The sequence below is a fragment of the Ranitomeya imitator genome, chromosome 2, assembly GCF_032444005.1.
Source record: "Ranitomeya imitator isolate aRanImi1 chromosome 2, aRanImi1.pri, whole genome shotgun sequence".
In the NCBI taxonomy this organism is placed as follows: Eukaryota; Metazoa; Chordata; class Amphibia; order Anura; family Dendrobatidae; genus Ranitomeya; species Ranitomeya imitator.
Genome location: NC_091283.1, coordinates 511,156,313 through 511,174,887, shown reverse-complemented (window position 1 = coordinate 511,174,887; position 18,575 = coordinate 511,156,313). Strand labels below are relative to the sequence as shown.

Below are 18,575 nucleotides of genomic sequence, written 5' to 3'. Positions count from 1 at the left end.
GCATGGCAAAAGTAAAAAAAAAAAAAAAAAAAAAAATTATTATAAATCACCCCCCTTTCGCCCCATTCAAAATAAATCAATAAAAAAAAAATCAAACCTACACATATTTAGTATCGCTGCGTTCATAATCGCATGATCTATCAATAAAAAAAAAAAGCATTAACCTGATCGCTAAACAGCGTAGCGAGAAAAAAATTCAAAACTCCAGAATTAAGTTTTTTTTGGTCACCGCGACATTGCATTAAAATGCAATAACGGGCGATCAAAAGAACGTATCTGCAGTAAAATGGTATCATTAAAAACACCAGCTCGGCACGCAAAAAATAAGCCCTCAACTGACCCTAAATCATGAAAAATGGAGACGTTACGGGTATCGGAAAATGGCGCAATTTTTTTTTTTTTTTTGTGCAAAGTTTGGAATTTGTTTTCACCACTTAGATAAAAAATAACCTAGTCATGTTAGGTGTGAACTCGTAATGACCTGGAGAATCATAATGGCAGGTCAGTTTTAGCATTTAGTGAACCTAGCAAAAAAGCCAAACACAAAACAAGTGTGGGACTGCACTTTTTTTTTGCAATTTCACCGCACTTGGAATTTTTTTCCTGTTTTCTAGTACACGACATGCTAAAACCAATGATGATGTTCAAAAGTACAACTTGTTTCGCAAAAAATAAGCCCTCACATGGCCATGCTGACGGAAAAATAAAAAAGTTATGGCTCTGGGAAGGAGGGGAGCGAAAAACGAACACGGAAAAACGGAAAATCCCAAGGTCATAAAGGGGTTAATAACGAGTATCCCACGAATATCTCCCCTATAGAGTGGTCACATCAGCAGATGTGACCACTCTATAGGGCCTCCGATGACACACTGACCGAAGATAACCCTCCTACAACCATGAGAAAATTCTCACGCTATAGTGCCGCAAGTAACAGGTGAACTCAGGTGACCTGTCGACAGCAGAGTGATAAAGTGCGGAGGATTATCTCAGTCATTGTATTACAGGAGCCCCTGGAGAGAGGTAGCATCTGCTGATGTGACAGCTCTCCATGGGAGATCGTCATGGGACAATTGTTAATTGGATTACGTCGGACACAGGGAGTATATTGTTTGTTTATTTTAATTTTATTTGCAGATGAGCGATGGCTTCGGGGATAAGGTGTATATGGTAAATATGTACTATATGTGTACTGTATGTGTTTTTTTTTTTTTTTTTTTATAAGATTCAACACTTTAGCCGGATGATGGGACTACTTTCCCATCATTGGCTAATGGTGTCACTGTACCAGGCATAGCCGGATGGGATTAGTAGTCCCATCGGATGATGCCTACACACACACGCGCACACACGCATTCATGCAGACACCGGCACACACATACACGCACATAGCTCCGCCCACACTTCCCTCCTCCCGATCTGCAGCATTTCTAACACCCACATCCACAGCAAATCCACAGATCTTTATTACATCTGCTGTTTTGCTGCGGATGTGCCTGACTCAATGGAAGTCAATGGGTGCAGAAACGCTGCAGATCTGCAAAAAGAATTGACATGCTGCGGGGAAAAAAGCTGCATTTCTGTACGGATTTTTTCCCGTCTCCCATTACAGCACACCTGAGAGAGGGATCCGCCCAGTCGGGACAGGAAACCTACTGAAATAAAAGGGCGGTACCTCTCCTTCGCTTCAGTTGGGTTTCCTGTCCTGATGGGAACCCTTGTGCTGAACACCACGGCGGTATTTTGTTGATTGAAGTCCACTCACCCACTCCTGTCCCGGCACTAGAAGAGCAGGCAGGGCCAGATATGGAGAACACCATGGAGCAGCAGCAGCAGCAGCAGCCTTCTCAGCAGCAGCATAAGCTGGGCGATTCACCTGCCCACCAACGCATTAAAAGAAGTAGCCGCTCCAGTGGAAGGAGTGGAAATCGTCCTCGGGCGTCACAGGACTCCTCAGCGCCTAGAAGGGATGCGGTCCATGCTCCTATTCAACCTCAGAATCCAGTACCCTTCATGGTCAGCGGGTGGTGAGTGATCTTCGTGAATTTCACCCTGGTGGTAATGGGCTACATTTTCTGTTTGCTTGGCAGGCGCCAGGGAAGGCTAGCACCAAGTCTAAGAACAAGGAATGTGCCCTCTGTAGAGTTCCGTTGGCAGCCCAGTGGCAGAAAAGTCTTTGTGCGGATTGTATCCAAAAGACCCCTGACTTTGCCTCTAGTCTTAAGGTACCGTCACACATAGCGACGCTGCAGCGATACCGACAACGATCCGGATCGCTGCAGCGTCGCTGTTTGGTCGCTGGAGAGCTGTCACACAGACAGCTCTCCAGCGACCAACGATCCCGAGGTCCCCGGTAACCAGGGTAAACATCGGGTAACTAAGCGCAGGGCCGCGCTTAGTAACCCGATGTTTACCCTGGTTACCATCCTAAAAAGTAAAAAAACAAACGCTACATACTTACCTATCGCTGTCTGTCCTCGGCGCTCTGCTTCTCTGGTCTGGCTGTGAGCGCCGGGCAGCCAGAAAGCAGAGCGGTGACGTCACCGCTCTGCTTTCCGGCTGACCGACGCTCACAGCCAGAGCAGGAGGAGAGCAGAGCACAGCGCTGGAGGACAGACGGCTGTAGGTAAGTATGTACTGTTTGTTTTTTTACTTTTTAGGATGGTAACCAGGGTAAACATCGGGTTACTAAGCGCGGCCCTGCGCTTAGTTACCCGATGTTTACCCTGGTTACCAGCGAAGACATCGCTGAATCGGTGTCACACACGCCGATTCAGCGATGTCTACGGGGAGTCCAGCGACGAAATAAAGTTCTGGACTTTCTTCCCCGACCAGCGATCTCCCAGCAGGGGCCTGATCGCTGCTGCCTGTCACACTGGACGATATCGCTAGCGAGGACGCTGCAACGTCACGGATCGCTAGCGATATCGTCTAGTGTGACAGTACCTTTAGAGCCATAATTAGAGCCGAAGTTGAAGGCTCAGTTAAATCGGCACTTAAGAGAAAGGGTAGTAAGAACCCTGAACATATTTTAGATTCCGATGTCTCTCCGTCTGACGAGGAATATCAGGAGGAACAGTTATCTCCCTTCCACTCTTCCTCTATATCCCCCGGCTCCTCTTCAGATAGCGATGAAGGAGGCCGTCCGTGTTTTCTGACTGAGAACACGGATAAGTTAATAAAAGCCGTTATAGCTTCAATGGGCCTTAAAGATGAAAAAGCGGCCAAATCCCTGGAGTACATTGTTTGGGGGTTTAGAGGAAAAAAGAAAGCGTACTTTCCCTGTTAATACTAAGGTAAAAGCCCTTATAGAAAAAGAGTGGAAGAAGCCGGAAAAATCGGGTAATCTGCCCTCGGCTTCTAAAAGACGTTATCCTTTTGAGGAGAAAGATTCAGAAACATGGGATAAAGTTCCAAAAATTGATGGTGCAGTTGCCAGGTCGTCCAAAAAGTAATCTCTTCCCTTAGAAGACTCTGGTGTACTAAGGGACCCTCTAGATAAAAAAGCGGACGGGTTCCTAAGACATACCTGGGAGGCAACTGCAGGGGGGTTAAAACCGGCAATTGCCGGAACTTGTGTTGCACGCTCCCATAGTCTGGTTACAACAAATAGAAGACCAGTTAAAATCTAAAATATCTAGAGAAGACATCCTAACCAGTATAACTATGGCTAAAGGAGCTGCTGCCTTTATAGCAGATTCATCGGCAGACTCCGTGAGGCTAGCAGCCAGAGCTGCGAATCTATCTAATGCGGCTAGACGTGCTCTTTGGTTAAAGGGGTGCCCGGGTGACTTGCCTTCGAAAAACAGACTTTGTTCTTTACCATGTGATGGCCATTTTCTTTTTGGACAGAAATTAGAAGATATTTTGGAGAAAGCAGGGGACAGAAAAAAGGGATTCCCTCGCTTTCCGGTGGACATTAGAAGGCCCTATTTTCGGAGGGGGAGATTTAGTAGAGGTCGCCTCCCGGGAGATAGAAGGAATTGGGACTCCAGAGACAGGAAGGGATCTGGATATATGTTTAAAGGTCCCTCAACATCAGTGAAAAAGCCCTCCCAATGACGCCAGGCCAGAGGTGGGGCAGGTGGTGGACGCTACAGTCCTCCCTGAACCAAGGGAAGTCCTTTCTTCCAGTGCGCTGGTTAGTAGTGTCAACCGATGCCAGCCTTTTGGGCTGGGGCGTAGTTTTCAATCACCACACGGCACAGGGTCGTTGGTCCACAAGAGATTCGCGTCTCCCAATCCGTATCTTGGAGATTCGAGCGATCACTCTTGCCTTACGCAACTTTCACCACCTTCTCGCAGGCCTTCCCATCAGAATCCAATCCTACAACACCACAGCCGTGGCGTATATCAACCGGCAAGGGGGAACCCGCAGAAGGGCAGCCATGCTCGAAGTCTCCCACATCCTGCGCTGGTCCGAGACCAATCACTCGCTCATCTTGGCGATCCACATACCGGGCATGGAGAATTGGGAAGCGGACTTCCTCAGTCGCCAAGGTCTTGCCTCAGGCGAGTGGTCCCTCCATCTGGAAGTCTCCCAGCAGATTTGCCTTCGCTGGGGGACGCCGGATGTGGATCTCATGGCCTCGAGGTTCAACAACCAGGTTCCCCAGTTCATTGCGCGGTCCCGCGATCCTTGCACCATCGGGGCAGATGCTCTGGTCCTGTTGTGGCATTGTTTCCAGCTGCCATACATATTTCCACCTTTTTCCTCTGCTCCCGAGAGTCATCAAGAAGATCAGAGCAGAGGGGAGACCGGTGATTCTGGTAGCGCCAGACTGGCCGTTCCGAGCATGGTCGCAGACGTCCCCTGGCGCTTTCCAGATCACACGGATCTTCTCTCACAGGGCCCGAATTGTCACAAGAACTCTGGGGCCCTCTTTGATGGCGTGGCCTTTGAATCCTGGATTTTAGCCCAAGTCGGATTCTCTCCAGGGGTTTCTTTCTACAATGATTCGCCCTAGGAAACCCGTATCTATGCACATTTATCATCGCACCTGGCGCATCTTCTTTTCATGGTGCAATACCCATGGATGTTCTCCATTAGTTTTTTCCATTCCGTCCATTCTGGAGTTTCTCCAATCAGGTTTTGAGTCAGGCCTTGCCCTTAGCTTGGTCAAGGGACAAGTGTCCGCATTGTCTGTTCTACTCCAACGAAAGATTGCTTCCAAACTTCCGGTTAAGACGTTCATCCAAGGAGTCTCCCAGGTGGTCCCTCCCTATAGAATGCCTTTGGCGTCATGGGATCTTAACTTGGTTCTCGGAGTTCTTCAGGAGGCCCCTTTCGAACCATTGCAGGACATCTCTCTCACCCTCCTTTCATGGAAGGTGGTCTTTCTCATGGCGATTACGTCAATCAGGAGAGTTTCTGAGTTGGTGGCTCTCTCTTGCCGATCCCCCTTCCTGATTTTTCACCCAGACAAGGTAGTTTTGAGAACCTCTCCCTCTTTCCTACCTAAAGTCGTCTACTCCTTTCATCTAAATGAGGACATTGTCTTGCCGTCATTCTGTCCGGCACCAACCCATCGTATCGAGAAAGCTCTCCATACTCTGGACGTGGTTAGAGCTCTTCGGAGGTACATATCTCGCACGGCTCCCTTCCGTAAGTCGGATGTTCTGTTCGTGCTTCCAGAGGGACATAGGAAAGGTCTACCTGCCTCAAAGGCCACTCTAGCCAAGTGGATTCGCTCCACTATTCAGGAATCCTACTGCGTCAGGAACACCCCTGTCTCAGCAGGGATTAAGGCGCATTCGACTCGGTCGGTCGGTGCTTCTTGCGCCATTCGGCACCAGGCTTCCGCACAACAACTTTGTAAAGCTGCGACTTGGTCCAGTCTGCATACCTTCACGAAGCACTATCACATCCATACCCAGGCTTCGGCAGACGCTGCCCTTGGCAGCTGCATTCTGCAGACAGCGGTACCTCAGTAAGCCAGTGGTACATGGGATTTTAGCAGTGCAATTGCTCCCCACCCAAGGACTGCTTTAGGACGTCCCATGGTCCTGTGTACCCCAGTGAGGCGTAGGAGAAAAGGAGATTTTTGTGTACTCACCGTAAAATCTTTTTCTCCGAGCCAATCATTGGGGGGCACAGCACCCACCCTGTTAGCCTATTGGCTGTTTGTTGTTGTATTTTGTTCCTCAGTTTTGGACCTAGTTTACTTGTCTTGGTTTTACTACTACTGCTTTACTACCGAACTGAGTCATTACTGGCCAGTCAAGGGGTGTATACTGCAGAGGATGAGTTAACTCTTTGTGTTTACTTGATGTCCTCCTAGTGGTAAGCAGCATAACACCCATAGTCCTGTGTCCCCCAATGATTGGATCGGAGAAAAAGATTTTACGGTGAGTACCCAAAAATCTCCTTTTGGGGTTTTGTTTTTGCATGTCAGAAATGTTTATTTCTAAATTTTGTGCAGTTATATTGGTTTACCTGATGAAAATAAACAAGTGAGATGGGAATATATTTGGTTTTTATTAAGTTGCCTAATAATTCTGCACAGTAATACTTACCTACACAAACAGATATCCTCCTAAGATAGCCAAATCTAAAAAAAACAAAAAAAAACAAAAAAAAAACACTAACTTCCAAAAATATTAAGCTTTGATATTTGAGTCTTTTAGGTTGATTGAGAATATAGTTGTTGATCAATAATAAAAATAATCCTCTAAAATACAACTTGTCTAATAATTCTGCACACAGTGTAGAGTAAAATGCAGAGTTTTTGCATATTACTAGTATCAGTCAGATTGCACTAGTGGCTATGCTATGTATACTACCTTATTCTGCAACTTGTGACTCTTCCGCAACTGAAATGTAAACGCCTTTACACATGATACACCAGTCTGCCACCACAATACCAGATTATATACAGCAGCTCTGGAGCGCAGTATTAAACATGAAAGGATTAGATATTGTATCTCTATAGCACAATGTTATAAATTACACAGTTAGATACAGCAGATCCTATCACACAATGTTGGGTTCAGATACAACTGCTCGGTTGACAATATCGCATTCAGTAGGTTTCTGCTCACCCGAAAAACAGCCCAGCACCACACTTAACACACTTAGGTACCTCAACTGAGCAGTAAAGTATCATTCAGGATAGGCTTGGATATACCAGTTCAATGGCTAAGTACCACTATTTGAATTACCATGGCATTAGATACATGGGCATAGCGATATCCAACCAGACTGTGACCTATGCTGATAAATAGAATGTAAGTCCGCAAGGACAGGGTCCTCTCCCCTCTGTACCAGTCTCACTGTAAATTTGTTTACTGTAAGGCTATGTGCACACGTTCAGGATTTCTTGCAGAAAATTCCTGAGAATTCCGGACATTTTCTGCAAGAAATCCTCAAGAAAACCGCATGCGTTTTTGCCGCGCTTTTGCCGCGTTTTTTCCACGTTTTTTTCTGGACACTTCCCAATGCATTTTGGAGTGGGAAATCCGCAAAAAAAACGGAAAATTAATGAACATGCTGCGTTTTTTTGCCGCGATGCGTTTTTTTCGCGGAAAAAAACGCATCATGTGCACAAAACATGCAGAATTCATTCTAAATGATGGGATGCTTATTGTATGTGAGATGTCTACGTCCTTTATGACATCATCGTCGCTGTGCCCGTTGCTGATTGGTCGAGGCCTGGCGGCCTCGACCAATCAGAGACGCGGGATTTCTACGTCGATGCTGTGCCGGTCTCTGATTGGTCGAGGCCTGGCGGGATTTCCAGGACAGACAGACAGACGGAAAAACCCTTAGACAATTATATATATAGATTAGTTATATTTACTTACTTCTTACTGATGTATAACGTGCTATGGTGGATGGAGATGGGTCCTCTTTAGAGAGATTATTCTGTGGACTTGCTCTGTTGCCATAAATCCTTGCTCTGTTGCCATAAATCCTTGCTCTGTTGCCATAAAACCTTTCTCTGTTACGTGGGTCTATTGTGGATTGGATCAGCTAAATGGAGTTTGCATGCTCACAGTTTGCAGAGTAAGAGGGAAATACGTAGTCTGAACTTATTTGAGCACTGCAGGACAGAAGTCCTTGGAGACAGAGACTTATAAGGGTCTGATCTGTGAACGTGAATGGTTATTTGTTCTTCACATGAAGGACTTGCTCCTGTAAATGTGTAAATGCTACAATTTTGTAGCATCCCTTAGGTATTTAGATAATAGTTCTGCATGCATGCAATAAAGTGGTTTTTTTTATTTGGCACATATGTGGTCTGAGGATGACCACTGACAGCAAATATTGGGGTATTTATTTGGTCATATTTCACCAGAAGAATTACGTGGATCAATTCTTGCTTGTTAATATAGTTTTGGTCATGGAAGGTCAGCCATGGTTATGAGTTTTGATATGATGAAAGCTTTTCCATTATGATATTGATCCCGGTTGTATCTGCATGTAAGCATGACTGAACATCACAGTCATTGGATTCCAGATCTGATCAGAGGGAAAGCTTTTACTGGACACAGTCTGAGTCTGGAGCTCCTCTGAGAGATTTAGAGAAGTCTGCTTTTATTGCTTTTTTTTTTTAAATATATTTTTTAAGAAACTGCTTCTCTTGGGCGTAGTCTGTGCCAAGAATTGTAGCACAGTCCTATTCAAGTAAAAGATAAGACTCTTTTTCTAAGCCTGGAAACACCTTTAAATAGGTCAGCTGATAATCATGGGTAATGCATTTGACATCAGAAGCCGCCTGGCAATTAACACGGTGACTGGCCATACAATTTTCCCTTCTAGCAATTGCTGAGGGAGAACTGTAGCATTGCTTAGACGTATCTGGGTCCAGCATAGTCACAGCCACTCTGTGCCAAGCAGGGGACCCCTCTCTGACCTTCATTATGACTTATAGGTAAAGTTAAATACGAAGACTTGCAGGACCCTGGTCCAGTGTCTACAGCAGTACTGTTGGTAAGGCTGACCAGGGAAGTGCGAAGTTGCTTAGAATTGTAGATTCTCAGCAACTGCAAACTTACAAGCAACCATTTTTGAGTTTTTAAAGTTTTGTGCAGTTAAACTTTGATGCCAGAAAGGCTGTGTTCACACATTGCTACCTTTTCTGCCTTTTTTGCTGCATTTTTCAGCAGGGCTGTGGAGTCGGTAAGCCACAGTTGCGACTCCGACTCCTGGATTTTATCAGGTTCCGACTCCTTCATAAATGGCCAATTCGTAACAATAAATTTACTGTTGTCAAATCTTAACATCGTGCTTATTCAGTTTCTCACCATCATATAAGTAATCAGACCACTTAAAGCAAAAACTATATTAGAATACAATTAGAATATAGCAAATAACTTTTATAAACTTTTCTAAACTCTTGTAAGTAAATATGCACTAAACACTGTTATGCAGTTAATAAGAAGAAATCTATAAATTTGTCCTCAGAGAAAGTATTGCCTCTGTCAGATCCTCTTTCATGGATGCCCTCAAATCTGATCTAATTATTTTGAGCAGAGAACAACCTCTCTACACTAACTTGGGTTGGTGACAAAGCAGTAACCACTCTGGCAACATCTCTGACAATGTCAGGATACAGAGGAATCGCTTGTTGCACTGTTATTTTTGATGAACGGTCAAATTTCTCAATTTCTTTTAGTGCACATGAAAAATTCTGCTGAAATGTACTGGCTGTGTCCTTATCTGCTTATCACTGTTCATAGTTTGATAGAACATATATATTTGAGTAACATTTATAAAATTCATATGAAAGTTGAATTATGAAATATTAATACATTTTTTTTAAAGCTGGAGTCGGTACATTTCTACATTCCAAGATATTTTTGGAATAAATGGCAATTTGAGCATATTATTTAGTGGAAAAAGTTTTTTGTCTGAAAAAGAAGTGGCTATTATGAGCAAAAATAGCAAGCTTCATGTATGAAGTGCAGCTGTGACCTAGAATTATGAGTTAATGAAAAAATACACAAATGCAAATGTAAAAACAGCAGGGGAAGTTGATTTGGTTGGGCATTGTTTACCGAACACATAGGTAGGGCATTGTTTACTTTCCTACACATCACCAATTTAATTAAACTGTACTAATATTCATTCTCATGTGAGGATACCAAGAAGTTATGGTTTAAACTTGGGAAAACCACAAAAATAAATGGGTTTCACATGTTGCTGTGCCTGCTTTTTTTTCCACCAAAAATGTTGCAAAAACTGATGGCTGCGTTTTTGCTGCTCTTTTCTTTTTTTTTTCACTTATTGTTTTCTATTGGTTAAGAAAAGCTGCAAAAATGCAGAAAGAATTGACATCCTGCAGTTTTCAAAAAATGCAGCAGTTTTCCAATTCAATCAAGAAGAAAAGAAACCTTGCGCGTGAGATTTCTGAAATATCCTAGCTTTTGTTGGTACTGTAAAACGCACCTTTTAATTTGCATAAAAAAAGCAGACCAAAAAGCTGCAAAAACGGAACTTGTGAACATAGCTTCATGTTTTAATTTGTCTCATTACTATTTTATAGCTTATCAGCATCAAAGGCAACAACAGCCACAACAGCAGCCGCCCAAATACGGTTACCATGAGCCAGCAGCCCCTGTCGCTACCCAACACAGCGCCCCAGGAGGAGGGGTAAGTCCTCTTTCTCAGTACTACTGGTGCTTGTATACTATTCTTGTCATTTCATGGGATGGTGTGGTGAAAAATTGTCAGACACTTAAAAGCAGTGACATCACTGTGGACGCCTTTTTTTTCAGTCTTAATTTTGTCTTCCTCAATTCTGGTAGGGTGTAAAACAAAATACCCGTATTTTCCGGCGTATAAGACGACTTTTTAATCCTTGAAAATCTTCTTAAAAGTTGGGGGTCGTCTTATACGTCGGGTGCAGACACCAATGTGTATATGGTGGGTGGGAGTGGTCCCGATGACGAAGAGGGGGCGTCTCACAGGAAAGTGTGAGTGGAGTATCCCCCATTACCTTATTGTAGCTGCAGCGTGGGGTCTCTGTGCTGGGGAGCGTCGGCGGCTGCTCTTTGTGCTGTGTGGGTGCTGTGGGGCGGCGGCTCCTCTTCATGCAGCATCGGGGCTCTGTGCTGTGGGGCGGCATATCTTAGTGCAGAGTCGGGGCTCCTCTGGCATTTCCTCAAAGCCCGGAGGCCCCGGCAGCTCCATTGCTGCGATGCGGTGGCCTCTGGGAAAATGCCCGCTGGGGGCGGCGCATGCTCAGATTCAGATCTCGTCCCGAACATCTATGGGGCCATAACATTTGTGCAGTACTATATGGGGCAAGTGTCTGTATGGGGCCATAACGTTTGTGCAGCTTTATATGGGGCCATAACGTTTGTGCAGCACTATATGGGGCAAGTGTCTGTATGGGGCCATAAACAACGTTTGTGCAGCACTATATGGGGCAAGTGTCTGTATGGAGCATCTTGTGGGGCCATAACATTTGTGCAGCATTATATGGCGCAAATATCTTTATGGAGCATCTTATGGGGCCATAATCAACGTTTGTGCAGCACTATATGGGGCAAATGTCTGTATGGAGCATCTTATGGGGCCATAAACAACATTTGTGTAGCATTATATTGGGCAAATGTGTCTATGGAGCATCTTATGGGGCCATTATTAACCTTTATGCAGGATTATATGGGGCATATTTTAATATGGAGCATCTTATGGGGCCATCATAAACTTTATGGAGCATTATATGGGGCTCCTGATTCAATATGGATATTCAAAAACACTTAACCTACTGATGTCTCAATTAATTTTACTTTTATTGGTATCTATTTTTACTTTTGACATTTACCGGTAGCTGCTGCATTTCCCACCCTAGGCTTATACTCAAGTCATTAAGTTTTCCCTGTTTTTTTGTGGCAAAATTAGGGGTGTCAGCTTATACTCGGGTCGGCTTATACTCGAGTATATACGGTAATTATTTTTCTTATATTGGAAGCAAAGGAGGGGCTAGTAATATTTGGATTTGCAGCGTCTTTTTTTTTTTTTGGGGGGGGGGGGGGCCTTTTCATTTATTTTACATATTGTGATGATGTCCATACAATCATCAAAGACATTTGGAGGACATTTCAAAATTTAAATACTTTTTTTTAGCTTGATTTCACCCTTAATTGAGGCTGGTATATTAGCCCCAGTTACAGTGGAAATACCGCCTCCTGGATGCATAGCAGAACTGACTTGGTCTCCTAGGACTCAGCAGCCATCACATGATATGCTGGGTCTGGAGGAAGAAGCACTGTTATTGCTACCTATTACTGCATACACGACACTTGTTTAGTGCTGTGTATATAGCGATTGGGTGAGCTGGGCTGTGTTTGACAGCTGGTTCCTTGCTCCTGAACCTGTACAATCGCGTTCAGCTGCTCTACCGTGCAGAGTCACTGCAGAGTAAAACGCTGGCCACCCAGTTGTTTAAAGTCTATAAGCAGGAAGTAGTTAAACACGTTGATAGGGTGTTGATCCAGGGACCCAGTCTGATTGCCGTATGTGGAGTTGAAAAGGAATTTTTTTCCCCAATGTGGAGCTTACTGTTTGCCACTTGGGTTTTTTTTGCCTTCCTCTGGATCAACATGTTAGGGCATGTTAGGTTAGGCTATGGGTTGAACTAGATGGACTTAAGGAACCTTGGAAACTGTTACTATGTTACTATGTTTGTGTCCAGGGGCATACATAGTTCTAAAAAGTTCTAATTGCCCCCAATAGCAAAAACAAAAAACAACTTTAATATTCGGCGGGGTCACAGAAGAGTATATTTCACAATGTATAGCCCTTTAAAGTAATTTTCCTCCCATTGAGGCCCCTAGATTGCCCTTTCATTGCCCCCATAAAGTATGATTCCAACAAGTGTTCGCCCGAAACAGCGTGTAATACCCCCACAGTGAATTCTTCCACACACACACAGTATGATGACCCTACTGTGATCTCCACACAGCCCTCCATACAGTATAATGGGCCTCTATACAGTATAATGGCCTCCACACCACTCCACTCAGTATGATCATAGAATATTAGAGTTGGAAGGGACCTACAGGGTCATCTGATCCAACCCCCTGCTCAATGCAGGATTCACTAATCCATCTCAGACAGATGTTTGTCCTGCCTCCCAGTGAAGAACACAACACTTCTCGTGGTAGCCTGTTCCACCCATTGATCACCATCACTGTCAAAATGTTTTTTATAGTATCTATTCTGTATCCTCTCCCTTTTTTACTTTCATTCTATAGCTTCTCGTGTTTCCAGGTGCAAATGAGAATAAGGATGATCCCTCTACATTGTGACATCCCAGATATTTGTATACCACTATTAAGTCTCCTATCAGTCTTCTTTTTTGGAAGCTGAGCATTCCCAGATCCTTTAACCCTTCCTCATAGGACATATTTTGCAGTCCACTCACCATTTTGTTAGCGCTCAATAGAACTTGCTCCAGTTTTTCGATGTATTTTTTAAAATGTGGGGCACAGAACAGGACACAGTATTCCCGATGCGATCTGACCAAGGTGGAGTAGAGTGGGATAATCAATTCACGTGATGATGGCCCCAGCATAACCATCCACACTGTATAATTGCAACCACTAGCCCTTCAAACAGCATACTGGTTTCTACACAGCCCTCTACACAGCATGATGGACTCCACAAAAACCTTCACATTGTATAATGGCTTGTATACAGTATAATGACCCCCACACAGCCCTCCAAATAGTATACTGGCCCCCACATAGCCCTCTGAATAGTATAATGGCCCCACATAGCCCTCTGGATAGTATACTGACCCTCACATTGCCCTCTATATAGTATAATGGCCTCACATAGTCTTCCATACAGTACAATAGGCTCCACATAGTCCTCCATACAGTATAATGGGCTGCACATATTCCTCCATACAGTATAGTGTGCCACATGTAGGCCTCCATACAGTATTACTTGACCCACATAGTCCTCCATACAGCATTCCGGACCCCACATAGCCCTCGATGCAGAAATACAGTCCCCATATTAACAATAATAAATACTCCTCTCTCCCCTACTGCTTTGGTATCTGCAGCACGTCTTCTGACTGTCTGCACTCCTCTGAGACGTCACACAGCTCTGATGCAGAGTAGAAATGTTATAGTTTTTGTTTTTAACCTTTGTTAGAATTTCAATAATTTTATACTTCAAGCCATATGAATTGCAAAGCATGTTTTTTTGTTTTTCTTTTAAAGGGTTTATCAACTACTAATATATTCATGCTTGAGATAGGTCATCCATATCAGATTAGTGGTGGTCAGGCAGTATATAACAACCAGGATATGATGCTGATCTCACGGGTGCACTGACCGGTCCCATGAGATCACCATGGTGAAAATGTATGCTACCAAGCTGGAATTGAAACTGAGTTGTTTTTTTTCCCCTTTGTCTTGTATTGAGCATCAGCCACAGTTCTATTGGCATTGTCTTGCAATCCCAGACACGGCATGTAGACTTCAGTGGTACTAAGTTTCTCATAACTTTTTTATGAAGAAATGCATACCTAACAGTTAACATTAATTGGAGTGAAGAATAGGAACAATATTCCAGGTGAACAATCATTCCCATCATTGTGAATGTAGTAATGTATGTCCCTCTTAGGCTATATTCACACTTTGCGGATTTTGCTGCGGATCCGCAGCGGATTTGACCGCTGCGAATCCGCAGCAGTTTCCCATGAGTTTACATTTCAATGTAAACCTATGGGAAACAAAAAACTCTGTGCACATGCTGCAGAAAAATCCGCGCGGAAACGCTGCGGATTACATTCCGCAGCAAGTCACTTCTTTTCTGCGGATTTTCACCTGCTCCAATAGAAAACTGCAGATGAAAATCCGCAGAAGAAAACGCAGTAAAAACCGCGATAAATCCGCAGTAAAAACCGCGATGGGTTTTCACTGCGGATTTTGGAATTTTGCTGCGGAAAAATCCGCAGTGGAATCTGCAAAGTGTAAACATAGCCTTATAGCCCGCATCCTGTTAGTGAAAAGACAAGAGGGCTGGTTAGATTGGTTACATATGGTTCAGAGGTATAAATCACTTGCAGAAGTATTATGGGCTATCTAATGAGCGCCTTCCTTTTTCTCTTGTCTGACAGAAGCGCTTCAGAGCTGTGTACGATTACTCCGCTGCGGATGAAGATGAGGTTTCCTTCCAGGACGGTGACACTATTATTAATGTGCAGCAGATTGATGACGGATGGATGTATGGCACCGTGGAGCGCACAGGAGAGACGGGCATGCTTCCTGCCAATTACGTTGAATCCATCTGATTGGGGAGAACTCTCCTCATCTTTCTCACACAATCATGAAGCATTCCAGTGCAGCCCTGTCCCAGCTTTTGGAAGGGTGGTCTCCACCTCTCCCTGTCTCAGCATTCTCTCTTAAACCCTCTTTGCTGCCCTCTGGCTCCAGAAGATAAAATGACCTCTTCCTTCATCTTATAGTCACTGGAGGGAGCACATTGAGGAGATGTCTCCCGCTTTACTTTCCCTTCTGTTATGTCCGTTTGTCTATGCGCTTTGCACTGGTATCATTTTTTTATCTTAAAAGAAAGATTTTTTTTTTCTTTCTCTTTTTTTCCCCACCAATATTCCCAGTACAAACATTCCCAAAAACCTGTGCCCCCGTGGCGGTGGATTCTCTGTGCGCTACTCAATTTATAATGTAATACTCAATGACTAACGGTTTGGGTTTGTTTGTTTTTTGTGACATTGATCATCCTAATTTTTTTTTTTTTAATCTAAAATTCTTATGTATAGTGTGCAGAGATTTTCAGGGCTGCCTCAGACCTGCTAACCACACTTGACATGTCATTGCATTTCTTTTTTTGTGCGTTCTGGTATAACATCCTTGTGCAAGTTTTTTCCATATGTACAGCAAGCTCTAGCGATAGGTAACCGAAACATGCACATCATTGATGCGTAGCTAAAAAGCAACACTCTGGTTAAGAAAGGGTGCATGAGGGGGCTTAAGAGGTATTTTTCTCAAGTTAGCCCCTGCTACAGTCATGAACCTTGTTGGATATGTGCCATTTTATTTCAGAAAATACTATAAAAATCTATATAGAATTTAGCTGAATTGTAAATGGCCAGAAAGATTAAATTATAATATTTTACTTTTTCTTTACATTCCTATTTCCCTTTGTTTAACATCTAATTATATTTTATAAATATATATACATTTCCCAATTTATTTTTTCTTTTTTTTTTTTTTTTTGAACGTCACTTTAGAATTTAGAGACCTAGTTAATAAAAATCAATGAACATTAAAGGGACGGGTTTCAGTGAAAACCAATAAAAATAGTCTTCATACTTTTTATTGACCAACATTTCATCTGTAGGCCTTCAGCTTGTGTGTTCTTCTCCATGACCGCTCCCTATGTAAGTGACAGGGAGACCTCTGTGGTGGAGGGTACAAAGGTTTTCTAGTGGTTGAGAACATAGAGGTGATTTCTCAATCTCCCCAATGTCCCCTTCCCCTTACATCTCGGGTATATAGAGACAGTAATGCTGGTGCTGATCACCTTTATTAATGAATTACTGGGGTAAACAGGATTATCCCTTCCTATATCATAGGCGTTATGACCTTTGTTTTATGAAGAGCTGTGGCAGTCTTCTGGTGCTGACATTTAACCAAATGCGTCTTGAGCCAAATTTCCATTTTCTTTATTTGCCTTATTTGCTTTGGCTTAATCCCTCATACACAGACAGGTTGTGTTCTGTCTGGGGCCCGTCTTCACTCAAGTCCTGGTTCTGCACATGCTCTCTTCCTCCTTCACGGATATTTTTCCTGCAGTAAGGGGTAGGGAGGTTCCCACACGCAGGGACCAAGCACAAGTCATTTCAGTGTACCTGAGGTCACATTTATTTAAAGCACAAAAAAGTAAAGCAAATGTAACTGGAACCTAATGTGAAATCTGGGTGAGATGAGTAATTCCACAGAACTGTAACAATACTTCACACATTCCTGTACTACGCAGTGTAACATCTTTACCATCCGGTGGGGTGCCGTAGGCCAAGTGAAGTTCTTGTAGAGGCATCCTGCCTCATTATACATATAAGTCTACTGACAGAAGTTGGGCAGGGAGATTCCCCTCTCCCACATCCCACCCAAAAAAAGGACCAACAAATTCTTTAATTTTACAGGGAAGGGATTAATATCTATTCCATTCATTCCTAACTGGACCAAACTCATTCCTTCTCTGCTGTTATTCAATGCACTTTCACTCAGACCCAGTGCGGAATAGGGGAACAGAGAAAAGACACCCCTCCAAGTTGCCCTCCTTCCCTCCGCAGCCTTACTGTCTTGTGTACATGTCAATCAGTTTTATTTTTTTATTGTTTATCACACCCCATGCTGGGAAGCCTTTGTATCAAATTGCTTGGGCCTATAATCACTTAGTAAAATTAAAAAAAAAAAATCAAATCATGTCGCTACCAAGAAAAGCTTTCTCGGTTTACTTAAATTGAAAATAAAAATATCATTTTTACCTGTGACTAACGTGTTTTATTTCTGGAGCAACTTGCGTGTTGGACAGGGTCCGTGTAATACAGTATTTTCCCATCTAGTAGATGTGAATCCACTATGTTGCCTGTTGCAAAACTTAATAAATTTCAGTTTACATCTGTTGTAAATTAGGCATTCTCTGACTATGGGTAACGTTTTCTCTTTTTCCTTGCACTGACATACACTGTACGCTCTATTGGTAAGGCTCACATTTTGGTCTGTTAGTTTTGACACATCAGATTATTAACTCTTTCAAAATGATTTGTACTTTGATCATTCAACTTCTCTTAAAGGCAGTCTATCACCAAGTTATTTCTACCCCATCATGTAGATAAGCATGTTGTGGGAGTGGATACTGGAAATGAGCGAATCCAAACTTAATTGTACTGAAAACCAACACCGAGAGAGATTTTTTTCCAGCTCAAAACTTCAGGTCCTCGTTGTTTTCAATAGGGTTCAATTTCTGGTACCTAAACCGAACTTTGGGTTCTGGTACACGATCCAAACTTTATTCCAAACTTCTGCAGGTCTGCTCATCCCTAGCAGTGACCCTGATTCCAGCAATGTGTCACTTACTGGTCTGCATGTTGTAAGTTTTAGAAAATCGCACTTTTCTCTGCCACAGATCTACCAGATCTCTGAATGTTGAGTTCTGTATAATCCCGCACACCCCACCGATTGGCAGCTCTCTGTGCACACTGTGCATAGGCAGAAAACTGCTAATCCGTATTGGGACTACATGGCAGCAGGAGCACTAGTCATCTAAGTGATAACACAGATCTGCAAAAAATAAAATTTCAAGAGCTGTTTTGGTTATTCCACGTATTCTTTTGTTTTTTGGTCCCCTGAATCCAAAAATGACCCCCTTTTTCTCCTAGGACATCACGTTGCCTGACAATTTAGGCAACAAAAATGGGAAATAAATGAAAAATAGACTTATAAAATTTTTATTACACATTTTTCATGAATATCATTTTTTAACTGAAATGAGCTCAATCACTAAAATAGATTTTTCCCCCTGTGAGGCTTCTCTTGGTACATTTACCTTCAAATCCTCACACACTTGCCAACCGTGGTGTTCA

At 43.3% G+C, this 18,575-nt stretch overlaps 1 protein-coding gene across 1 annotated transcript in view; it reads left to right on the top strand.

Annotated features, from left to right (window-relative positions):
- LASP1 (LIM and SH3 protein 1) overlaps positions 1–17,476 on the top strand; it is a 77,661-nt gene extending 60,185 nt beyond the window's left edge. The window contains exons 6-7 of the mRNA XM_069751685.1: positions 10,485–10,591; positions 15,084–17,476. Of these exons, the coding sequence (XP_069607786.1) occupies positions 10,485–10,591; positions 15,084–15,257 (281 nt within the window). The 3' untranslated portion in view covers positions 15,258–17,476. The remainder of the gene's footprint in view (positions 1–10,484; positions 10,592–15,083) is intronic.
- The last annotated feature ends 1,099 nt before the right edge of the window (positions 17,477–18,575 follow it).